The 27014-nt window shown below is 46.7% G+C and overlaps 1 protein-coding gene across 1 annotated transcript; it reads right to left on the bottom strand.

Moving 5' to 3' along the window:
• Window positions 1-4: 4 nt before the first annotated feature.
• Window positions 5-26338, bottom strand: LOC148518707 (galectin-4-like). Its single transcript, XM_088477033.1, has 9 exons — window positions 26231-26338; window positions 8035-8123; window positions 6878-7082; window positions 5447-5581; window positions 3728-3763; window positions 3614-3643; window positions 3440-3528; window positions 1565-1730; window positions 5-280 (listed from the first exon to the last, which is right to left on the bottom strand). Exons 1-9 carry the CDS (start codon window positions 26273-26275, stop codon window positions 134-136), a joined length of 942 nt encoding a protein of 313 aa, XP_088333159.1. The 5' UTR covers window positions 26276-26338; the 3' UTR covers window positions 5-133.
• Between the last annotated feature and the right edge of the window lie 676 nt (window positions 26339-27014).

Below are 27014 nucleotides of genomic sequence, written 5' to 3'. Positions count from 1 at the left end.
CTGGTTTGAGTATGTATAAGAACTTTATAGAAACATGCTTATTTATGGTACGTCAGCATTAATAAATGTTGTTAGAGATAACTTGTTTGCTCATTGGGGTATGTTAGACGCAGGCTTAATTGAGAAGAGACAATCAGATGAATGCAAAAATAAGTTTTGTGTCTCCTTCCACCTCCAGGGTGTCCACGTGCTGCAAGTTCTGCATTCGATTGGCATAGTTAAAGCTGTGACTTCCATTTATAAAGACCTTAAAATGCTTCTCTCCACTGCGGACAGAAATCTAGAAGAGAAAAAGGGAGACCAATAACAGTTATTGCGGAAGCATTGCCTAAGGGCCTGATTCGGAGATGATGGACGGAACAGCGGTGGTGCACACAAGCGGCTGTGCAATTTCCGTCCATCTAAAATGCTAATGTAGCAGGAGGTGTCTGCAGGAAACAAGACACCTCCTTGCTGCCTCTGCGACCCCAGCGCTGCGGCCAAGGTCGCAGCCTGGGATCACCGTCGCATCCTATGGCCAGGCCGCAGCACTGACCATCGGGTTAGCATACCTCTCTGAATCAGGCCCTAAGTGTCCATCACTGCAGGCCAACCACGTGTCTGGCCATCACATCACACAAACACCTGTTACAAGGGAATCGGTATGAAATACCGCCGGCCGCATGGCCTGGCCGACAGATGCAGAGTTCCCGGCAACGGAAGCCCGGCAGCGCTGGAAATCCTGATTGTCCTAAGGTAAGTATCTACTAACCTAACCCTCCTTAGGGGTGCCTAACCCTAACCTCCCCCCAAGTGCCTAACCCTAATCCCCCCCCTTCCCCGCTGCCTAAACCTAAGTCCCCCGGAGAGTGCCTAACCCTCAAGGGGGGTGGCTAACCCTAAGTTCCCCCCGGGTGCCCTAAACCTAACCCTCCCCCCTGCGGCTGTCCGCTCGCGGTGCCCGGCATCCCTTCGATCGGGATGCCGGGCGCCGGTCTCCCGGCGTCGGGGAAATGTCAGGCGTCTACATCTAGACGCCCGGCATTTCTTCCCTCGCTGGGATATGACAGTCGGGAAGCCGGCTGCCGGTATTAAGGCAGCCGGCTTCCCGATTGTATACCGTTACAAGCTGCCCTCTAATGCACATAACACACAGCCATCCAGCTGACCATCACCGCAGACTGCGCACAGGCACACTCCTGACAGGGGCGGTTTTAGAGAGGAGAGGGCCCGTGTGCAGTCTCCGTATGGCCCACTCCTCTCCCAAACGGCATATGCAGCGAGTATACTCTGGCATGGGGATGGCAATCGACCATCAATGGTTTACAACCTCCCATGGTTAACCACCGATGGCCCATAGTTTTGCCATTGATGGCGTAGAACCAATGGTTCTCTGCTATTGATGGCACAGAGCCTCTCAATGTTTTCTTTTACTATCAGAGTTTATCTCTAACCCCCTCCTGGCACAACCTGCGAAGCCCTGATCCCACCTCTGATTGGCCCGGTGAGTAATAGAGCACTGATGACCATCGGACGATTATACAGTCACTGCCTCAGCTCTTTGTTAACTTGTCCAGTAACTCACCTCATAGTACTCCCCTTGCTTGAAGGGATTTTTGGCCAAATCCTTTTCCTCCTCTCCCCAGATCCCATTTATAAAACTGTTTCTGATCACTGTAGATTTGTTAAGACGAGGGTTCAGATGAAAAGCGATTTCATTGCTGTATCCAACCTTAAAATTTATAGAAAAGCTGGACAAAGAGCACCAATCGGTTAATAGATAAAATTAGGAAGTAGTTCCAGATCGCTGACACATATTGTAACTGCTGAGGACAATATAGTAAAGGTCACCTTAGAAGCTGCACAATTGCACGGTTATATTTTGCGGCCTTGTGCATTTATTTATTGGGAAACATATACTGTGTGTCCCCAAATGGCAGTGCCCCCCTGGGAGATTGCTAACTTTGGCAGCCTCTAATGAGGGGGTGTACAGGGGCACGCCTGGGTTAGCATGTGAATTTTTTTCTCTCTGCAAAAGTATTTGACTTTAACGCATGTTTGGAGGAGGCAGAAATTGGTTTGCAGTCTATAATTTCATCAGGACATCTACCACACCTTCTATTTCATACGGAAAAGAGTACTGGTAGACAAAATTCTAACAATCAAATTAAAATGCAGGGGTGGTGCGTAACTAGGGTGGTGCGACATGTGCCAGGACACAGCTCACCACAGGGTGGGGGGCGCTGTTTGGGCCTGTCAATTTTCTGTTTATAATCATTCTCACTTGTAGTTTCCTTTTCTTTTATCCCCAGCATCTCCTGGCCGCCCCTATTTCCTCCCTGGCTGATTCTCCCTCCAACTAGTCACCTCCCCCAGCACCTTCAGTCACATCCTCTTTTAATTAAAACACACATTTCAAAATACTGTCATACCTGGGACCCGAACCCATCACCTCTCACATGGCAGTCAGACACCTTACACATGGAGCTGTCTGCCACGCAATTTCTGATGGCAGTCTATGAGGCCACACCCCTTTTTCGGGTGCTTGTCTTACATCCCTATTTGAAAAATAGGGTGGGGGTTGCCAATGCTCTTTCTGGCCCAGGGCATCAAAAAGATTAGTTACGGCTCTTGTCATATGTACCATAGTGAAATAAAGCCGGCACTTCTCCAGGTTGCCATGTTAGGAGGAATATGCTTCTCTAACTGAGTAGGCAGAGTATGACTGACAGACTTGTTGCACAGAAATGCAACTAAGGTAGTGATGTCATAGTCATGGAAAAACCTACTGCATCCGCATTTTCACCTGTATGAGAGAACCCATTAAAACACTATGCTACAGACATAGCACAGGTGCTTCAGCTTTCTGCAGAGATGTGAGGAAGTAACAGCTGCAGTCAGTGTTGGACTGGGGAATAAAGGGCCCACCGGGGGAAGGCAGTGGTAGGGGCCCATGCTTAAGGGGTGTGGCCAGCCAACACAGAGGAGTGGCCAGCCATTATAGAGGACATAGCCTGCAGACAACATGGATAGTACAGTGCATGGTCTGTTCATGCGTGGTCCTGCTCTATCAGGTAACTGACCCTGTAATAGAATAGCAATGTATCATTGGAGTGCACTGTCTGAAATCAGACATTAGAAGAGGAGGTGGAGCCATCAGGCAGTGAGGAGGTGGAGCCCTCAGCCAGTAGGGCCCACCAGGGATTTCCCCTGTACCATTGTGGGCCAGTCGATCCCTGGCTGCAGTGGAATGTCAGTGTTACACTCACTGAACACTAGTTTACAATTTTAATTTTGTGGCTTAGTTATCCTTTAACAAAGAACTCCACACAATTCAATTTTGAATACCTGAAACCCCATATAAAAAACAACTAAATAACAAAATAGTAAAAAAATGTTAAATGAATCCTCAGAAAAACATTGCCACAATTGCAAATCCTCGCAGAGCGTTGCACCTCACCTTTTGGCACTAGATTTCACCATGCCTTTCACAACCACGGTACGTTTTGGGATCATCCCTCCTCTGATACATGCTTTGAACGGCACTGTCTAGAAGGAGGCACAAGACCATTCAGTGGTGAGCATTGTAATGTGCTGGCGAATGTCAGGGGTTCAATGTTTAATGGATACTTACTGGATTTAGAGCGGGGGGTCCCAGCATGGGCTATAGGACAAACAGAAACAGCATTGAGATGTGAAGAACCAGTTACTGCTTACCAACAAATCACAGTCACCAGATCATACTAACCGGAAGCTGCGCCTGGGCGGCCGACAACACGAGACTCTGGAATACATACATGACAATTAGCTCATTAGCTATCCCGTTAATAAGTAAATACAGTATGTACAGTGATATCTACCACAACAATGACATGAATAGTTGGTGACTTCCATTTCATATATGGAAAAAACAGGGATTCTACTGTGTAGTCGGTTAATAATGAAAATTTAGTTATTTCCACTGACTAATGTTTAAAACTCGGCCTTGTAGTCATTTACGGAGATTTGGCAACTATACACTAGTCTCATTCTCAGAAGGTCTCATACCTAGGAGGTCTCATCCATGAGTTAGTGGTGGCCATTGAGCGCTGTACCATTGATGGGTTTAACAATTTATAGAAATTGATGGTTGAGTGCTGTGCATGTGCAGACCTCGACCATCAGACCAGCAGCGCCAATGTTTTTTTTAACACCGGATGCCACCATCGAAGTTGTGGCATGGGTGCCGCACCCTCAGTGAAAAATAAGTTCCCATTAGCAATAGACCATCGATGATTACAAACCATCCCGGCCAGCAGAGGTGTTTTAAGAGAAGAGGGGGCCCGTGTGCAGCCTCCGTGTGGGCTCCCCTCCTCTGTGGCAGCCCAGCAGATACTGGCATGCTTGAGTCTCCGGTAAAATGGCAGCCACCTCCATTTTCCGTGTGATTTTTGCTGTTCTGCAGCACCGGCACGGCTATTGCCTACCAGAGTTTCTTAGTTGGTCAATCCCGACATTTGCCATTTCTATATAATTCTTAAAGTTTATTGAATTTTCATTGTACAACTTATATGAGCACAACAGAGATGAAAACATGACATCCAAGTCAATAGATGTAACATTGCATGAAAGTCTAAGACATTATGGCCCTGATTCAGAGCCGGACCCAAGTGGCTGCTCGTTCGCTCCGAGCGATGTTTGCCCAACTGCGCATGCGTACGGATCGTTATACGCATGCGCGAACCACTTAGTGCGGCCGAAATTCATGTGCTCGCAAAATAGCGAATGCCTGATAATTTGAGTGACAGAAAGAGGCGTATATGGGTGTTAACAGGGGAAGGTGCTTGAAAACGGGGAGTGGAGATCCGATCGCAGGCGTGCTTAAAGGTCAAAACGGGCGTTTTATGGGTGTGCATATTTAAAACAGCAGCGTCATTGACCACGTCACTGGGTTATTTTAGAGCCAGAACTGCTCGCAAAATTGTGGTAGCAAAAACCAACCACAAGAATAGCGAGCAGTTCATACCCTGGTCGATGTACTCGATTAATCTAATAAATAGCGGACATGACGTAGGATGCGAGCGGCCAGGGGGCGTATTTTTCCAAAAAACGAACGCAAGTTTTGTTCGCTCGTTCAGACCTAGAGGCGTGAACAGACCGCAAACAGCGAACGGTTCATTTGAATAGCCACCCCTTGTTTTAGAACGAACGACCGCAAATAGCGAGTTGCTCTGAATGAGGGCCTATGTGCTTAATGCTTTGAAATATACAATACTCGTATGTAGGTTTTAATCAGTATCTTCTGATAGATATTCAGTTAAATTCCTGGTATATGCCCAGAGTTCTAGAGTGAATATTGTATTCAGGTTATAAAAATCAGACTTATTAAAGCTATGAAGACCAACTATTATTTATTACACCCCCTACAACAAGTGCTAAGCATATCTCCATTATAGCCATGTAGCTAACAGTCCTCCATGTTACTTACCCCCTTTACGCCTGGTCCACTGCCAATAATGCCCAGTGTTTGAACTACAATATCCCCATTCACTTGCAGCCACAGCACCTGCTCCGGAGGAATCCGATGTGCATACTCATAGAACCGTTCTCCGTTTGCAGACACCTGTACAGAGCAACAGATATGTCAAACGGTGAACTGAGTGCTTTACAGAAGCAATAACAGTGCAATTTAATAGAAAGAGCTAAAATAAATATAAATGAATACTATTGGTGCTGACACATGACACTTCATTTAGATGAGTTCCGCAGCACAATCTTCCAGTAGCCTCATATAACTGCTTTTATGCTAAAGAAGAACCCTGCTCCTAGTATTATCAAAGTATGTGTCTTTCAGCCCCTGCGATAGGGAGTCCTGCCTTCTCTTACATGGACTGGATGCTGCCTCTCAGAAGATCAATATTCCCCTCCTGAGATATTCTGTGCTGCTGTAAACATTCTAGTGATCTGATTGGATGGAGTTTTTTTTTTTTTTTGCCAACTTCAAAACTGAGAACATTCATCAAAACAAAAAAGGAGCTCTGACCCTACTCGGAGGGGGACTGGCCCCCAGGGTACCTCTCAAAACTTCATAGAGTGCCACCTTGTTGCACTAGTGCCAAAACCTAACCCGCAATCTAAAATATATTTTGGATGTCCATGTTACAGGGGAATGATATTTTCTCAATAAATCAGATACTCAAATATGGCAAGAATTGAAAGTTCTATCTGTAACTGTCCCAGGAAATAAAAATAACTAAAATTAAAATAATTTTCAGAATGGTGGAGAAAATAAAATTAAAATGTTATTCCTGGCAAAAAACATGTGCAGTGACCACATCAAGTTCAAAAATAAGTAAGACAAGTGCTTATTGGTAGACCTGCATTGGTTATTATGTCAGAGTCTCTCAAAAGGTAATAATTGATATTTGAATAGACTGACAATAAAACCTCCACAATAAGTGTTTCATAATACTGCATATGTGAAAGTTTTGAATGGCCAGTCTGACCAAACTCCATTTTGTAGATAGACCTCCTATCAGCAGGCTCATGTCCGTATACACAAAATGGCCACCACACCCATCCCACAGGAGCTACTTGTCAATCAGGCAGAGGAATTGAAGGGTCTGCGTGCGACTACACAGGATTCCCGATAATCGGGAAACCTCAATCAGCAGTGCACTTGCATGCACTGCTGAATCAGGCCCTATGTACTAAGCCTTGGAGAGAGATAAAGTGGATGGAGATAAAGTACCAACCAATCAAGTCCTAACTGTCAAAGTACAGGCTGTGCTTGAAAAATGTCAGGAGCTGATTGGTTGGTACTGTATCACAGTCCAAGGCTTAATACATCATAGATCTCTGTGTCTTTGGTCAGTGAAGTGTAATGAGATTATGAAAGTGATGCCAGTGTCCATCTTACCAGGTAGTTGTTTCGAGTGATCTCGAACAGAATGACAAAGACTTTTCCAGCCTTAAAGGGCATCTCTTTCTTCATCTCTTCAGTTCCCCAAGTCCCACCTTGCCGTGTGTTAAATACAACACGGTCACGGCCATCATACCGGGCATTCATGTGAATGGCGATGTCTGCACCCTCATCCTCACCAGTTGCAATGTTGACAGCAAACCTAGGAAACGTAATTGGGGAATGAGAAAGTTGATTTGGGGGAACAAGAAAAATATCAGGAACATCAAATTAAAGATATAACACACAGAACGAAGGATGAGAACAAAGCAAAGAAAGATTATACGTTTCAGGAATTTATGGCAGCGGTAGAGGAAAGGAGAGAACAGGGAGAGAGAGCTGGACCAGGTATGATTTGGGGTAGACAAGAACATGGTTTAATGTGGCAATATTCTGGTAGAAAATATTAAGCCAGGCGTCCTAGTAGTGCTCTTCTCCTCCATTTGTGTTCTGCATTAAGTACAGCCCCATGCAGAGTAATGCAGGATTCAGCATGGACGGGTAAAAGGCTTGGATGGAGCAGGATGGACAATTGCTCCATATGAGATGATAGTAAGGACAAGGAGAAGCTGTGAGAAGACAAGGGAAGCAGGAAGAGAGATGAAATGAAGAAGTTCAGCAGGGATTGTGTGACATTAACAGAGGGACAATATGATAACACATGAACAGTACGGATATGGGGAAAGAATGGAAGGCATCTGTACCCATCACCTACATACAGAGAAGGCAGCTTCATTCATGAGTATCCTGCCTGTCCACTAGGTACAAGAGCCCATCACCAAGGCACAACGTTCCTTCATATACTGCGTTCTCATGAATATTGGATGAAGACACAAAATGGTCGCCTTCATTGTGTATAGGTCGGCTCCCCATATCATCCCTTTAATTCGGGACACGTGAATGAGACAGGTTCTGTGGCTGATTAAAACCAGGTGAATGGAGACTTAAAGTCAGCCAGCCACAGAACCTGTGTAATTCAGTTGTGTCCCATATTGAAGGGGATGCTATGGCAAGCCTATATATAGGTGACAGGTACATTTAGGAAAATTAGTAAAAGCAAAAGATAGAACTTGCATCTGAGTTTAGTGTTGACATAGAATTGGATGACTGAATACCTATTATAGTTACAGGGAGTAGTGGCCTGAATACACACAGCCATTCCTGGACGCAGACCACCAGCAATCACAGTAGTGTAAGGGATAGGCTGCAAGGGACAAAGAAAGGGTTACTGATTGATATCAAAAATATGTTTGCCACATTTATATAATTCACTGAACCACAACTTGCTAAACTGGTTAATCCTGGTTGGTTAGATGAATAATTAGCGGAAATTCCCCTTTATGTTATGTATGAAGGCGCTAAAATAACAAATATCAAATGACGCAATCTCGGAGATGTGACCAGATCCCTGGGAGAACATCGATGACTGTATAGCTGGGGTTTTAGTTTTAAACTTATTGCGGATGTCGGAGGAAGACCCTAACGAAGGCAGAGACCCTAACAAAGGCGGAGATCTCCCCCATAAGATAAATGGACTATGTCACTCTTCGAGAAGGACCTTCTGCATATTTTTTAACACACTCGCCGTCGCCACCCCTCATGTCAATGATTGTCCTGCGCCAAATGACCTTATGGGGTAAATGTAATAGCCTGCACAATGGAGGCATCGACGAGATCCCGGCGAGTCTGGCAGATGTTTTAAAGTGGCAATCATTTAATAGGCAAAACTTGTGGAGACTTGGGAACGTTCTTTGACACGTGGAGGGAGCAGCCCCACCTCTCCAGATTTTGGAATAACATATTGGCCCACATGTAATACTCTGCAATTTGTAGGGACCTGCGCAATTTCTGCAATATTGGCGCTAGATTTAGAGTGCCAGTTAGTTTTAGGCAAATGCAGAAAAAGAAAATAAGGAACATTTTTAAAATTTTTCTGTTTACATTTCATTACATATTATTAATAAGTGCGTTTTTTTAAGTTACAACTAAACTGGCTTTGCCTTAAGACCAATTTTTTTTTTTTTAACCACATGATGGGGCTGATTCTGAGGTGCAACGCAGACACCGCAATCGGACGCTAATGCCGCGTCCGATTGCGGAAGGACTGAGACGCCCACTTGCAGCATCAAATGACAGCGCATTTCCATTTTTAGACGCACCATCAGCGTAGCTTTAGTCGCGCCATCGGCGCAGCACTAGTCGCATCATGGAAATTTGCACAAGCCCCAGGTACAGTTTCTCCGTCTGAGTGTGGCTTCCTGTGTCAGTGGTTCCGAGTCTCTGTACGCAGTAGCTTTCAGCGGCACGTCCGCGTCAGCTACTCCACCCCATTACCTCCCAGCAATGCCTACTATATTTCCCAGACACTGCATCCAAATCTGTATCGCGTCTCAGCGCAGACGGGGTGCATGAGCCTTGCCACTCAGATACATGCGCAGTACGCAACCCATAGGCCGACTGGGTACTTTGTGCCAATGCATCCCCCTCTGAATCAGTCCCTAAATTCCTTCTCCCAAACTTTAGAGCCATGGGAATACCATGCACCCATCAGCAAATAGCTGCCATGATTCTCAAAATTATGGTGTGCAGTCCAAGCCCCCCACCTTTCTTATTTGTGTATATGTACACTGGGAAGGTGAGACTCCAGCTTGGTGCTAGCGCCCCCCGCACATCTGCCCTTAGGTGATTTTAATCAGCACAGGCTCCTCCATTGCTGTCTACAGACTAAGGGGCACTATTATGGTAAAATCTTGATAAATTGATATAATGTGTAATGTGGTGCGTACACACGGTACGATCAGTCAGCGATAACGTTATCGCTGACTGATCTCGCTGCACCTTCCCGGTGTGCTGGATGATCGATTTTGATTATCCAGCACACCACCAACCCACCAACGATGGGCCAGCGACCCTATGTAACCTGGACGATATCGACCAGGTTGGCGTGCGTGCACGGCCGATGGTCGATGTCGTTATCGTCCAACAAAAAAATGAATGATCTGAACGATAAAGATATGAACGATATCGTTATCGGTCATATTGTGCATTTTTATTCTACTGTGTGTACGCACCTTTAGTATTAGTAAAAGGAACACAACTGACGGAGTTTACCTTGACATGGGCTCATGTATTTGCCCAGAAACTCTAATGTATAGGTAGATGTGGAAGTGAATCTTGGTGCAATGGAATATACTAGCAAACTAAGATCAAACCTGGGTTACACGTTAAGCTGGGTCCACACTGGGCGTTATATTGGCCGATCAATTGCTCACAGACATATTGCATTGACTGCTGCACAGCCAATGGACAGTTATGTCTGCAGACATATCAGTCCATCGACAAGTGTGTATGGGCGGTTTACAGATGATGGCCGGATAGATGATGGCCGTTCAGTGCGTATGAACGACCATCATCGAAAGATATATCTGCAGATCACTTCATTTGCAGATATATCTTTCAGGTGTGTTCCCAGCTTTAACCCTTTAGTCAGATACGTAAACAATGGGTGATAAGATCCAGGGGGCTAACCAGGGGCGTATCTATAATGGGTACAGGGTGTGCGGGGAACACGGGCCCCTGGGTCCAGGGTGGCCCCGCACCGCACACCCTGCACCCATAGAACTACTTACCTCTCTGGAGTCCCACGTCGGTGCGGGGGTCTGGCACTGTAAAAACAACTGGAAAATGGCCACCATGGCTATTTTCCCATAGTTTGCGCATGCGCAGTACATGGAAAATGGCCACCGTGGCCATTTTCCCGGTGACCAGCGCATCCTCTATAGACTCTGGGCGCACTCTAGTTCCCAGAGTCTATTACTCCGTTGCTGGCCATGCACAGCTCAGTGCACTGCCGGCCGCCAGACAGAGAGGAGGGGGCCCTTGTCAGAGACTGCACACGGGCCCTCATGTCTCTATAAATGCCCCTGACGCTAACACCGATAATGTAAAAGTAGGCAAGGACAGAAAATAGGGAAAGTAATCAAAAGAATACAAACAATTGTTGTTCCAACAAAAAAGTACTGCATCCATAATAAAAAACATATAAACAATCACAATGGTAAAAAATGCAGGCTTTACCAAAATTATGTGACTTAGGAGCATGTAGACAGTATGCCGTCGGAGGCTCCGGAAACCCGCCGTTACCACTTTCACCAATTAATAGAAAGTGTCTCCTGTCATGGGCCCATGCGGGTTTGTATAGGCCTATGCTCTTGGATGCGGTATTTTATTGTTGGAAATAAATCTTTTGTTACTGCAACCAGTGTCTGACTATACAGAAGCGAGGCTGAGCTGTTGCTGCAATAAACGTAATTGGTATGTAATACCGCCGGCCACATGGCCGCCAGTTCGAATCCCATCAGCGTCAGGCCGACAGAGGAAGAGATCTCGGCAGTGGCAGCCCGACAGCGCTGGAAATCCCGATCGTCCTAACTAACCTAACCTACCCCACTAACCCTACCGCTCCCTTAGGGGTGCCTAACCCTAACCTCCCCCCAAGTGCCTAACCCTAACCTCCCCCAAGTGCCTAACCCTAACCTCCCCCAAGTGCCTAACCCTAATCCCCCTCTAAGTGCCTAAACCTAACCCCCCCTTCCCCGCTGCCTAAACCTAAGTCCCCCCGGGGGTGCCTAACCCTCCCTCCCCCTAGCCTAACCCTAACCTCCCGGGGGGGGGTGCCTAACCCTAAGTTCCCCCCGGGAGCCCTAAACCTAACCCTCCCCCCCCGCGGCTGTCCGCTCGCGGCGCCCGGCAAACCTTCGATCGGCGTCGGTAAAATGGGCGGCGTCTACATCTAGACACCGGTCATCACACCCTTGCCGGGATATGACAGTGGGGAAGCCGGCTATCGGTATAATGTCAGCCGGCTTCCCGATTACATACCCAATAAACAAATAAGATGTTTAAAAGTTATAAATATCTTCTTTGTATTATTCTAATAATTTTATATCAAATCTCAGGAGTATGACAGGGGAGGCTCTGCCTACCCTAACTGCACGTCCCTGCGTTTTACACTATTCCAGAATCATATTTCTGTTTTGCATATAGATGAAATATCTTATACCTTGACATCACAAAACGTAACAAGAAAAGATTAATCAGACAGAGGAAAGTTATTGATTGTATTCTTTTGATTATCTTCCCTATTTTCTGTTCTTGTCTATTTTTATATTATTGGATTTAGCACCCTGGATCTTATCACCCATTGTTTATGTATGCTGACACGCCTATTTTTATCCCGAAGCTGAAATTCCGACAGCCGGCATCCGGAACAAAGGTAAAGTGGGTCTTGTTATGTCTTAGCTGTGGGGGGAGGGGGGGGGCAAGGAGGGTGGAGGATTAGGTTTAGGAACCCTCAGGAGGTTAGGGTTAGGCTACAGGGAGGAAGGGTTAGGGACCACCAGGCGGGTGGGGGGGGGGGTGTTAGGGATAGGCACTAGAGGGGGTGAGGTTAGGGTTAGGCACCACTAAGATTAGGTTTATGAACCCCCGGGGGGAGATTAGGGTTAGGCTACAGGGAGGAAGGGTTAGGGACCACCAGGGGGGTGGGGGGGGGGGGGTGTTAGGGATAGGCACTAGGGGGGGAGGTTAGGGTTAGACACCACTAAGATTAGGTTTAGGAACCCCCGGGGGGAGATTAGAGTTAGGCACCCCCAAGGGAGGGTAAGGCTTCGGGGAGTTAGGGTTAGGCACCCCAACTCCCCCACCCCGGGATGGTTAGGTTTAGGGTGCAGGAAGGGGGGTTAAGGTTAGGCACCACCGGAGGGAGGTTAGGGTTAGGCACCACTAAGGGAGGGAGGAGTGGGGTAGGGATAGCATATAGCATATTCAGCTGCCGGGATTTCATACCCAACCCGGATGAACCACCTCTGAGCGTTAAGGAGGTTACAAAAATTTCCATAGAATTTTCTTTTTAAATATATGTGTGTGATGTGTAGTTTTTGTGATATTACAGATGTGCTGAAATGGAAAGATAATCACTTTGATCTGCCCGAAGCAATTAAACAGTAAACAGTAATATATGTTTGGTTGTTGTGAGATATAGCACACTAGTGTTACAGTATCTATCACATAAAGTATCATTGGCCCTGTACTATTAAATAACTGTAGATTAATCTGCTCTAATTACACCTGCAGACTTGTCCTTTCCATTGTGACTCATTGCAGTCTCATCCACAGGACTGTGCTTGGGGCTTCGGGTTTTCGGTCACAGTTATCCAGGGATTAGTGTAGATAGTGGAATTGTACTGTATATCCCTAGGTGTGGCACATTCTGGTAACCTGAGAACTCCATGTTATTTTGCAATACTTTGTGATTGCTTTTATTTTAATACAAAGGTTTCCCTTTTACATGTGTTGTGTTGGGAAATGTACAATAAGATTATGGGCCTTGCTGTTAAGATGTTAGTATGGAGAGAAATACTACTACTACTCTGGTTCTAAAAAACAATAGAATTTACAAAGTTTCCGTATTTACTAAAAATAATTAACTTTTTTGTGATATTGCATCTAATTTGTATTTTTGGCTCCTTGAAGCTGCAATGAGTAAGAGAATAAGGTGCATATTCACTAAGTGTTGGATTTCCTGTCTAATTGAAACAGATGGGCATCGATGGCGGATTGCAGCCTAATAGACCAGTATATTTACTATGCATCGGTTTGACTGTCATTTGTTATTCGTCGTCAGATTTCAATCCTTTATTCCGCATAAAAATCAATGGCATTCCCCCTTCAATCGAATTTAAAGCACTGCATAAATCACTATGATCTGTGCAGGTTTGTTGTATTTATAAAAATGCTGTGCTCCCCCCCCCAAAAAAAACATCATTATCCAGCTCTGGGCCTCTGAGTCTAGGCTACCATTGAAAAATAGAGGAAGGGAGAGAATGGCGTGGGTGACCACTATTTTCCAGTAGCCAGCAGGGGCATCAAAGGGGGGGGGGGTCGTGCCCCTTGCACCAGCCACCTATTCTGCCCAATGCCCCCAGCTGTGCTGACCTGGCAAGTATACTTTACTGTATTTTGCCTTGAAATAGTTTGCAGGCTACTACAAGTCCCTAATAAGGACTGGAAGATAGTTTGGTTCTGTATTGACACCTTCTGGCCACTAGTAGTACTGCATAAAATGTAATTTGTTAGATGCAATGCTCCTTTAGTACAGAACAAAACAGACAGGAATACGCTACTTTTATTTTTATTTATCAGCTTTTTAGGGATTAATATGTCTGACTCGGCAAAATTCCCAAACTTCTCATAACATGCAATGATTAGCTTACTGCCTCACACCACTGGTCTTAGGTTCAATTACCACTAAGGCCCTATCTGTGTGGAGTTTGCATATTCCCAGTGGCGTAACTAGGGTATTTGGAGCCCAGGGCAAATTTGAAAAGGGAGCCCCCCCCCCCCCCATGTGCGCGCACCAAAAAATGGTCGTGGTCACTTAAAAATGGGGCGTGTCAACATGACACACCCCTTTATTTTCAAACTGAACATTCCTATCCATATGCACCTTAACCCCAGTAGTACCCCCAGTATGCAGTTGTGGTCCCTCTCATGCAGGCCCATAGTAGTGCCCCTTATACAGTATCCCCAGTAGTGGTCCCTCTTATACAGCCCCCAATTAGTTCCCCTTACTCAGTACCCCCAGTAGTGGCCCCCCCAAATGCAGTGCCCCACGTAGTGTTCCCCCTTATGCAGTGCCCCCAGTAGCAGTCCCCACAATGCAGTGCGCCCAGTAGCGGTATCCCCTTATGCAGTGCCCTTTTATATAGTGCCCCCAGCAGTAGTCCCCCCATGCAGTTTTCCCAGTAGTGGTCCCCTTATGCAGGCACCCTGTAGTGATCCCCCCTATCTAGTGCCCCCTGTAGTGGTCCCCGCAGTGCCCCTAGCAGTAAGCCCCTTATATAGTGCCCCCAGCAGTAGTGTCCCCCCCTCCCATGCAGTGCCCCCAGTGGTGGTCCCCCTGATGCAGGCTCCCAGTAGTGACCCCCCCCCCTATCCAGTGGTCCCTGTAGTGGCCCTTCCTATTATTGCCCCCATTAGTGGTCCCCCGAGTGCAGTGCCTCTAGTAATACTAGGCCCCTTTTAGAATGCCCCCAGTGGTAGTCCCCCCCCCAAGTAGTAGTCCCCAGTATAGTAGCCCCCCCCAGTAGAGGTCCTCCCAATGGCACCCCCAGTAGATGTCCCCCCCAGTAGTAGCCAAACCCTCCCCCATTGTGCAGATAGGTAAGGTTTAAAAATAAATATATATAAAAATATACTTACCTGATTCCACGCTGCTCCTGTCCGCGATGCCGATGCCGCTCCCACCCTCCAGTCCGCCCGGGCTGGCGCGCTCAGCATTATGGGACTGACGTCATGACGTCATGGCGTCAGTCCCATTACCCACTGCAGGAGCCGGACGGAAGTCCGGCTCTTGCAGTGGGTGCTGCAGCAGTGAATGAGAGTCTATCTGACTCTCATTGGCTGCTGTTTAACACACGCATCGCCGCCAGCGCTGGCGGCGATGCGTGTGTTATGCACAGCCTGAGCCCGCCTCCTGGCGCTATTGGGCAAGCGCTCAGGGGGAGGGAACGGGCTCAGGCGTGCAGCACAGGACCGGCGCTGGAAGCCTAGCGCCGGTCCTGTGCAAATGTGTAGCGCTGACCGCACTCATTGCGGTCGGCGCTACACTGGCTATCTAGGGCGGGCGGGCCGGTACCGTGGCCGGCGGCGCCCCCCCGCGCCGCCGGTCCAACGGCGCCCAGGGCACGAACCCCGCTCGCCCTGCCCTAGTTACGCCACTGCATATTCCCCTCATGTTCCAGTGGGTATTCTCTAGGTACTCCATTTTACAAAAACATGCTGGTAGGACGAAAAAATAATAATAATTAATTAACCACCCCAGTGTATATATGTGTGTACATATGATGGGGAATATTGATTAAGAACCACTGGGGCAGGGAATGATGTGAATGACTGAATAGTCTGTATAAAGCACTGCAGAATACACAGTATGTGCACTATATAAATAGCTGTTAATAAATACAGTAGATACATAATAATGAATCAGACTGCCAAAAACTATATGGGCCAGGAAATATATCTACCATCAGCCATATAGAGGTGGCCAGCCAGGGCCGTAACTAGGGTGGTGCGACCAGTGCCAAGGCACAGGGCACCGCAGGGCAGGGGGCGTTGTTTGGGCCTGTCAATTTTCCTGTTTATTATCATTCTTACTTGCAGCTTCCTCTTCTTTTATCCCCAGCATCTCCTGGCCTCCCCTATCTCTTCCCTGGCCCTTCCCCATGAGGTGCACTATATTATGTCCCTATTTATCCCCAGCATCTCCTGGCCTCCCCTATCTCTTCCCTGGCCCTTCCCCATGAGGTGCACTATATTATGTCCCTATTTATCCCCAGCATCTCCTGGCCTCCCCTATCTCTTCCCTGGCCCTTCCCCATGAGGTGCACTATATTATGTCCCTATTTATCCCCAGCATCTCCTGGCCTCCCTTATCTCTTCCCTGACCCTTTCCCATGAGGTGCACTATATTATGTCCCTATTTATCCCCAGCATCTCCTGGCCTCCCCTATCTCTTCCCTGGCCCTTCCCCATGAGGTGCACTATATTATGTCCCTATTTATCCCCAGCATCTCCTGGCCTCCCCTATCTCTTCCCTGGCCCTTCCCCATGAGGTGCACTATATTATGTCCCTATTTATCCCCAGCATCTCCTGGCCTCCCCTATCTCTTCCCTGGCCCTTCCCCATGAGGTGCACTATATTATGTCCCTATTTATCCCCAGCATCTCCTGGCCTCCCCTATCTCTTCCCTGGCCCTTCCCCATGAGGTGCACTATATTATGTCCCTATTTATCCCCAGCATCTCCTGGCCTCCCCTATCTCTTCCCTGGCCCTTCCCCATGAGGTGCACTATATTATGTCCCTATTTATCCCCAGCATCTCCTGGCCTCCCCTATCTCTTCCCTGGCCCTTCCCCATGAGGTGCACTATATTATGTCCCTATTTATCCCCAGCATCTCCTGGCCTCCCTTATCTCTTCCCTGACCCTTCCCCATGAGGTGCACTATATTATGTCCCTATTTATCCCCAGCATCTCCTGGCCTCCCCTATCTCTTCCCTGGCCCTTCCCCATGAGGTGCACTATATTATGTCCCTATTTATCCCCAGCATCTCCTGGCCTCCCCTATCTCTTCCCTGGCCCTTCCCCATGAGGTGCACTATATTATGTCCCTATTTATCCCCAGCATCTCCTGGCCTCCCCTATCTCTTCCCTGGCCCTTCCCCATGAGGTGCACTATATTATGTCCCTATTTATCCCCAGCATCTCCTGGCCTCCCCTATCTCTTCCCTGGCCCTTCCCCATGAGGTGCACTATATTATGTCCCTATTTATCCCCAGCATCTCCTGGCCTCCCCTATCTCTTCCCTGGCCCTTCCCCATGAGGTGCACTATATTATGTCCCTATTTATCCCCAGCATCTCCTGGCCTCCCCTATCTCTTCCCTGGCCCTTCCCCATGAGGTGCACTATATTATGTCCCTATTTATCCCCAGCATCTCCTGGCCTCCCCTATCTCTTCCCTGGCCCTTCCCCATGAGGTGCACTATATTATGTCCCTATTTATCCCCAGCATCTCCTGGCCTCCCCTATCTCTTCCCTGACCCTTCCCCATGAGGTGCACTATATTATGTCCCTATTTATCCCCAGCATCTCCTGGCCTCCCCTATCTCTTCCCTGGCCCTTCCCCATGAGGTGCACTATATTATGTCCCTATTTATCCCCAGCATCTCCTGGCCTCCCCTATCTCTTCCCTGGCCCTTCCCCATGAGGTGCACTATATAATGTCCCTATTTATCCCCAGCGTCTCCTGGCCTCCCCTATCTCTTCCCTGGCCCTTCCCCATGAGGCCATGCCCCTTTTGTTACGGCTCTGTGCCAGCCTCATATCCTTCGTGGACTAAGCACAGTTTAGGGGGATAATGATTGGCGGTAAAGCCTGCTAATAACATGTCAGGCTCCTGCTTGGCAAGCTGGCCGTACTCAGGATTATCCTGCTTTGCCCACCCCGAGTGTAGTGTGACGGGTCGCTGACCAGCTTTCGTTGCTTGGGCAGGTGTCAGCTTTTCATGAGGCAGATTTCTTGTTTTGGGGGCAACAAAGTGAAAGGAATAATAATAAAAAAAAGGTCCCTGATGGAAATCAGTTTTATGCACCTTGTTGTTAGATCTAATAATACTCAAAACTATTTAAAGCGCAGACACCTCATACATATATAACTATGTGGATTGCAGCTCGTATAGGGTATAAGTAAGGTACCAGTTCAGCTGCTGCATCGGGCAGCAGAATGGCTGAACACGCTGCTATATTGCCGGTAATATCGCCTTATTGGGCCAACGCAGAGCAGAGCGTAACTTGGCTGTACTGGATCACGCACGGCCTGCATGGAAAATATCCAGATATTTACCCATATGCAGAGTTGTGCCCATTCTATATGACTGCACCCAGCCCTATTTGTATTCTTGGTTCTATAGTCATCATCAGTGTACACTTACACTAGCCCTATACCTGGTGCACGAGCTGTGCCTGATATCAGATGCATCTCTGCACAGCACAACGGTCTACGGGTGTACGCACCAGTACCACCCAGTTACAGCCCTTCAGCCACAAGTAGAGATGGGACTGAGGGCCTGATTCAGACCCGCTCGCAAGCGCTATGCGCTCGCGAGCAGGTCGATGTTTGGCCACTGCGCATGCGCACGCCGGCTCCGATGTGTGCATGCGCGAGACCCGGCTAGCGACGGGCGCTCCGTCGCTCCGGGTCTCGCACCAAAAGGGGGCGGCTGTCGATTTTGTTAGAGAGCTCGCACCGTTTTGGAGGCGGGCAGGGGAGGTGGCTGGCAAAACGGAGGCGTTCCCGACAGAACGCCTGCCGTTTGGGGGCGGCCCCACTGACATGACGTGTGATGTCAGTGGGTGAGCTTCCAGCTCTAATAGAGCCGAAAGCTCACTGGGGCTTGCGGGAACGAGACCCTACCACAAGGGTCTCGTCGCAAGCCCCAATAGCTGTGGGTGGTCACCCACAGCTAAGCGAGCGGTCAGGAGGCCACACAAGAAAAAGAGCATCCGGCTCTGAATCAGGGCCTGAGTTGCATAGGACTCTGAATTGCCCGTAAATGTGCGCTTAGGCTATGGAGCATGCAAAGTGCAAGAACACGCCAGACTACAGCATGACACAAGTATTGGTTTTCACAAAGTTTGCTGCTTCAGTGTTTTTAGACCTTTTTGTCAGATGTTACTATGGTATACTGAAGTGATATTACAAGCATTTCATAAGTGACAAAGGCTTTTATTGAAAACTACATTAAGTTTATGCAAAGAGTCAATATTTGCAGTGTTGACCCTTCTTTTCCAAGACCTCTGCAATTTGCCCTGGCATGCTGTCAATCAACTTCTGGGCCACATACTGACCGATGGCCACCCATTCTTACCTAATCAATGCTTGGAGTTTGTCAGAATTTGTGGGTTTTTGTTTGTCCACCCGACTCTTGAGGATTGACCACAAGTTCTCAATGGGATTAAGGTCTGAGGAGTTTCCTGGCCATGGACCCAAATTTTTGATGTTCCGAACTCGAGTGATATTACTAAGGTGATTGAGCAGCTACCAATATGCATTGTAGTCTCTAATGAGAAAAGCTCTTTGGAGGAAGGAAAGGTGTCGTTGTTAGGATTTAACATTAAGTAAAATGACCATTAAGGCGAGTCTGTTCATTTGCCTATAGGGGTCACTGCTATTCTATACTCACATGACAGGAGAAAGCACACTCCCCTATACAGTATGTAATGCAGTGCACTTTAAAGTGTCTCTTATACCAAATCTTATAATGATCCATGCAAACAGTCCACATTTTTGGACATGAAGACGTTTGTGGCCTATCAGGGTTAGGTGGGCTTCAACAAAATGGTGGCATGGCTTTGGTTGATTGCGGCAATGTTGTGCACAGTAGGAGTTGTAGCATTGTGAGCAATAGGAGTTGTAGTGCTGTGTGCTGTTATAATGTATACAGGAGATGTAGTTGGTATCCCAGCGGTCAGGATGCCAGTGCTCAGAATGCCGGCGCCGGAATTCCAACCGCTGACATCCCGGCGATAAGTATTGGGATTAGGAAGAGGGTTAGGGTTAGGGTTAGGCACTTGAGGGGGGGTTAGGTTTAGGCTGCAGTGGGGAGGGTTAGGTTTAGGCTGCAGGTGGGGGTAGGTTTAGAGAGCGGGGATAAAGTTAGGTTTAGGCTGCAGGGAGGGAGGGTTAGGTTTAGGGGTAGGGTTAACTTAATTACCAGTAGGCATTGTAATCCAGTCGGGATGCTGGCGTCACGATTCTGAGCAGGGGCGTATTTATAATGGGTGCAGGGTGTGCAGTGCTCATGGGCCCCTGGGACCAGTGGGGGCCAACACCGCAGTCCTTGCACCCATATTTTTTAATACTTACCCCTCCAAAGTCCTGCATTGGCTGTAGCACTGCACTAAACACCGGGAAAATGGGCGCCGCGACCAATTTTCCGGTGTTTTGCACATGCGCAGTAGGGAAATCGCCGGGAAAATGGCAGCCGCATTATTTTCCCGGTGACTTGCACATGTTCAGTAGACTCTGGACACAGATTAGTGTCCAAAGTCTACTGCTATGGTCAGTGTGCGTCCGGCCGCCTGGGAGAAAGGTTGGGGCCGCAGGCGGGGAATGCACACAGGCCCCCTCCTCTCTTAATATGCCTTTCATTTTGAGCGTCTTGATCCTGAGCGCCGGCAACCCATACACAACCCGTATACTGGCAGCAGTAATATTGCAATGAGCAAGATATCCACAAACGTGGGAATCCCGATCACACACAATCAGCGTGTGCACATACACATGGAGAAGTTATTACACACAGATATTGTATCTTTTATGGTGAATTGTTATATTTTTGGTGAAAGATTATGTTATTGAAGAAGTGTTGTATCATTGTTGTATTAATAAAATATTCTCATGCATTTTTATATTTGCATTGTGAATGTGAGTTTCATACTGCCTTGAATCTGTAATTATTGTACAGTGAGGGTTATATGTTATGTAAAGTAATCTAAAGTTCTGGGCTATGTGTGACTCCTAAGGAAAAGTATTGCTTATGGAAATATATGGAAATTTCAAGCACATAATGTATTAGGGCCTAATTCAGAGATGTACAACATTATGTATTGGGGCACTGCTGTGTGACATATTATGTATTGGGGCACTACTGTGTAGCATATTATGAATTGGGGCACTGCTGTGTGACATGTATTGGGGCACTGCTGTATGACATATTATGTATTGGGTCACTGCTGTGTGACATATGTATTGGGGCACTACTGTGTTGCATATTATGTATTGGGGCACTGCTGTGTTGCATATTATGTATTAAGGCACTGCTGTATTGCATATTATGTATTGGGGCACTACTGTGTAGCAAATGTAATGGAGCACTGCTGTGTGACATATGTATTGGGGCACTTCAGTGACATTATGTATTGGGGCACTGCTGTGTGACATATTATGTATTGGGGCATTGCTGTGTGACATATGTATTGGGGCATTGCTGTGTGATATTATGTATTGGGGCACTGCTGTGTTGCATATTATGTATTGGGGCACTACTGTGTAGCATATGTATTGGGGCATTGCTGTGTGACATTATGTATTGGGGCACTGCTGTGTAGCATATTCTGTATTGGGGCACTGTTGTGTAGCATATTATGTATTGGGGCACTGCTGTGTGACATATTATGTATTGGGGTACTGCTGTGTGACATATGTATTGGTGAACTACTGTGTGACATATTATGTATTGGGGCACTGCTGTGTGACATATGTATTAGGGCATTTCTGTGTGACATATTATGTATTGGGGCACTGCTGTATGACATGTTATGCATTGGAGTACTGCTGTGTAGCATATTATGTATTGGGGCACTGCTGTGTGACATATGTATTGGGGCACTGCTCTGTAGCATATTATGTATTGGGCACTGCTGTGTGACATATTATGTATTGGGGCACTCCTGTGTGGCATATTATGTATTGGGGCACTACTGTGTGGCATATGTATTGGGGCACTTCTGTGTAGCATATTATTTATTGGGGCACTGCTGTGTGACATATTATGTATAGGGCACTGCTGTGTGACATATTATTGGGGCACTGCTGTGTGACATATTATGTATTGGAACACTGCTGTGTGATATGTATTGAGGCACTACTGTGTTTCATATGTATTGGGGCATTGCTGTGTGACATATTATTTATTGAGGCACTACTGTGTTTCATATTATGTATTGGGGCATTGCTGTGTTTCATATTACGTATTGGAGCACTGCTGTGTGATATGTATTGAAGCACTACTGTGTTTCATATGTATTGGGGCATTGATGTGTGACATATTATTTATTGAGGCACTACTGTGTTTCATATTATGTATTGGGGAACTCCTGTGTAGCATATTATGTATTGGGGCACTGCTATGTGACATTATGTATTGGGGCACTACTGTGTGACATATTATGTATTGGGGCAATATTGTATAGCATATTATGTATTGGGGCACTGCTGTGTAGCATATTTTGTATTGGGGCATTGCTGTGTGACATATGTATTGGGGCACTGCTGTGTGACATATTTATTTGGGCACTACTGTGTAGCATATTATGAATTGGGGCACTGCTGTGTGACATATTATGTATTGGGGCAGTACTGTGTAGCATTTTTTGGAGCACTGCTGTGTGACATATTAGACATATTAGTATTGGGGCTCTACAGTGTGGCATATTATGAGTTGAGGGCACTGCTGTGTAACATATTATGCATCTTATCACAGTGACTAAAGTTGAAATCTATAAACATTAAATATATATATAAAGTATATATATATATATATATATATATATTTCTAGATAGTTTATATCAGTTTTAGTTTTCCACATTTGCTTAATATTGCACTCTGATTAGAAAGTGTTGCCACTCAAGGGAGCCTCCCAGCCATTCAGGGGTAAGAGGCAAGTATGACAATTTTTTTTTTTTTTGCATGCAGGCAAATACTGTCTGTTTCTGGATACAGACCACAATTACTGGACAGCTTTATTTTTACGCTGCAATCTAGATGTAAGATAGGACATGCCCCTCTCACCACCAGATCCCGCTGCACATTTTACATCTCCCCCACCTACATACAGTGCAACATGTTTTTGCCAAGGTGTAAAAGTTACTCCAGTTTTGCTTTGCTCCCAACTCTGAATCAGTACCTTTATTCACAACGGAGACTTCCCTGCATGACTGGTCTATGGAAATGGTGTATTATTTCCTCTTCCTTATTAGAACAATAGTATTTCTGGCTGCTCTCCACCCAGAGTGCGGGATCATTGCTGACACACCCTGACCATCCCTTTTCCATCTCGAACCTAGAATAAACTGTAAGGGGGTACATTGACTAAGATGGGAGTTCTATTAAGAAGTGATGTTGCCCATAGCAACCAATCAGATTCTATTTCTCATTTACCTAGCACCTTCTAGCAGATAATACCTGGAACCTGATTGGTTGCTATGGGCAACATCACTTCTTAATAGAACTCCCATCTTAGTAAATTTACCCCTAAGAGTCCTGCGACTCAACACTGCTATAATTTCTCTTGCACAGTCCTCAGCTTATGTTGGCAATTGCATGGAGATTGTTGTAATCAGGTTATCTGCACTAAGGGCCTGATTCAGAGCCGGACGCTCTGACCAGAGCGCTCGCTCTGAATCAGGGCCCTCCTCCATGAAAATGGAGCGGCCTCCTGGCCGCTCGCATAGCTGTGGGTGACCACCCACAGCATATGCGAGCGGCCAAAAAGATGGTCGCGATGGTCTTGACCATCGCGACCATCGGACTTGCGACGGAGACCCTGCGGTAGGGTCTCCCTGCCACAAGCCCTGGAGTGATTTTGGCTCTATCAGAGCCAAAATCACTCCCACTGACATCACTAGTGATGTCAGTGGGGCCGGCTTCAGACGGTAGGCGTTCCCATGGGAACGCCTCCGTCTGGCAGGTACGCCCCCGGCACGCCCACCAAAGAGGGCGTGCTGTCAATCAACATCGACAGCACGCCCCCTTTGGTGCGAGACCCGGAGCGATGGGAAGCCCGTAGTTCCCCGGGTCCCGCGCATGCGCACGACGGAGCTCCCTCCGTCGTGCGCATGCGCAGTGGGGAACATCGACCCACTTGCGAGCGTACTGCCGCTCGCGAGTGGGTCTGAATGACCCCCTAAGTGCTGTATACTGGCACCCATCAGAGGTACCTGTGGTAAAGGGTATATTCAGAATGTCTTTCAGTTCCAGATCCCTGTGTCCCCTTCTCATCCCGCACTGTCCATCTTTTGGGTGTGATGTATAGAGCTATATAAGAACAGTAACCTACAGAATAAGTAGTCGCTCTTAAATATTAAGAAAACAAAATTAATATTTTAGTGTATTACTCAAACTTTCCTACTCTCCTAGAACAGCCGGGAGTCTCTCGGAAATCAGGTAGCGCTCCCAGCCACCCGGAAGAACGGGCGAGTCTCCCGTAGCCTGCTGTCACCCGCGGCGACCGCCCGCTAACCGAGCAAAAGTGGAAGGTCCGGGCAGCCGATGTCGCGATTCGCGTTGAGTTACGTAATTGTGGCTCTGCCCACATTTATATTTTATAGTACCTGTGTCGTGTTTTTATGATAATGGGCCTCATTCAGCAGAGGACCATAATTGCAAAGCCGCGCACAATCCGCTTTGCAATTCCGTCCTTGCTGAAATACGAATACAGCAGGAGGTGACACGCCCCATTTCCAGGAACGCAGGCCGTCCCCACCCCCGCACCACCCCATAAACTCAGGCAGAGGCAAATGGGGGCCTGCGTGCGATCGCGCAGGACCCGTTCTGCAGATGCAATACTCGGGAATCTGCACCCAATAGGTATTTTTGAAAGGGCCATGGTATCTTAAAGAATTAAAAATCCACCAGAAAGACAGTTTTGTAAATACAGTCCTACTTAACCAGTGTGTGGGTCAGACACGTTTTCACTGTGAGAGTGTATTTAACGCTACCAGTACCTAAAGAATGTTCTGTTCAGTGGGAGAGAGATGGTTTACAATCCTCTGCCAGCAGAAAACTATTGGTGCCAGTATTCCCAAAGCCGCCAATGGCGGGCAGGTTACATAATAGCAAAACTATTATGACTATTTTATCAAAAACAGATGTTCTCAGAGTCCTATAAGTAACAACATTCAAAATGGTTGGGAACTATGACGGTGGTTTCAAGGATGCCTCTTACAGTGTGTGGCAAACCCATGTCTAAATGAAGCTGCACAGGAATTACAAATATCACCTACTAAGTTCATCACTAGTAACGCACACAAAGGCCCAACGGAGTGTTAATAATCTGTCAGTGTTTACGGTAAATAGTAACTGGATGGGCGTGGCTGAGCCACGTTCATGCCGTATTTTCTGGATAACGCCTTTACACTGCAACCCAATAACTGTGTCACTTATCTCCCTGGTTCTGCTCACTCTCTGGGCTGAGAATGGAGCTCACAGATAAAGACATTTAACCCTATTTTCAGAAATGCCCATCGGGCCATACAAAATGATATTTAGAAGGTAGTATTAATGGCATAGCCCTTTGTACTGTCAATTTATCAGTGAAATCGTTAATGAGAACTCTGAAATTTGAAATCCCAGTGTCAGCACCAAAGTGGTTAATTTACTAAAAAGTTTACTCTTGAGGTGAACTTTTTTTTTTTTTTAACAAACTAGTCCAAACATCTCAGATATGTGTCTACGAGTCTCATGATTGGAACGAGACACACCCAAAATAGCTGACAACGGGAGTGGGGGTGGGCAGGCCTACCTCAGCCCTAAGTTTTATACTGTAGAAGTTACAGACTGATCCAATCCTTAAGGCACATTTGGAGAAATTGTTGATAAGTTTATCAAGGGGACATCTTATTTATCCAGACAACGGGGCATATGTATCAAAGCTTGATGTGAGATATATATGACCAACCAATCAGCTTCTAACTTACATTTTGCAGGCTGTGTTTAAAAAATGATAGTTAGGAGCTGATTGGTTGGTGATCTATATCTCACAATTTTATCTCACATCAAGCTTTGATACATATGCCCCAATGTCTCATAAACTGAGAAAGCGATAATGACAATTTCATTGATCTAATGGCTACACCAAGTGCAGAAGGACAGACACAATGACACAAAGTAGCTGGTTAGGTGGTACTCACAGGGTTATAGGCAGGTTGGTAGCCTGGAGCTGGTACAAGCGCCATGTTTGATGCCAGTAAGACGTTCTCAGTGTAGAGTTTTGCTGTGGGATGAGAGATGCTTTATATCCTCTGAGAGAGGGGAGGGCTCTTCTCTACAGTATGTTTCCAAAAACTGGTATATCCACTTCTAACTGGGAGCCAGTAACCTAGAGAGACGCCTGCTGGAAAACTGGCAGACAGGCTGGAAAATAAACAGAATATTCCAGCAAGTAAATACTCAGCGAATCACAGTGAATGTGCAACATATACCCGACATATTGGGGTGTTTACAAGTCCATCGTTAGTGTTCAGGATTTGGCATGTGATAAAACAGTACGTTTTTCCCATGTAACTAACGTCTCACTCCTGTGTTCTGCTACACGGACAGAGACATCAGGCTTTTCAAAACTGGAACTTATTCTCTCTCATTGTGGGGGACATGTATCAAACCTTGGAGAGAGATGAAGTGGAGAAGTTGCCCTAAGCCACCAATCAGATGCAACCTGTCATTTATCTAGCACAGTTTTTTGAAATGACAGTGAGAAGCTGATTGGTTCTCTCTCCCACTTGAGATGACAGTCTTTAGGTACAGGTAACATTAGATGCACTATCTTACTTGTAGTTAGGGGGTTGTAGCAATGGAATGGCAGGGGAAAAAAATTGAAAGGTGGGTGACTTATAAACTACAATTTCTGGGGAAGTAAATTAAGTACATTTCAATGCTATTTTGTTATGGCAGCGAGGTTATTTATCACTACTACTA

The sequence above is a fragment of the Taudactylus pleione genome, unplaced genomic scaffold, assembly GCF_031769625.1.
Source record: "Taudactylus pleione unplaced genomic scaffold, aTauple2 ptg000199l, whole genome shotgun sequence".
NCBI classification, from domain to species: domain Eukaryota; kingdom Metazoa; phylum Chordata; class Amphibia; order Anura; family Myobatrachidae; genus Taudactylus; species Taudactylus pleione.
The sequence above is the reverse complement of the archived record's forward strand: the minus strand, read 5'-3'. Positions and strand labels throughout refer to the sequence as shown.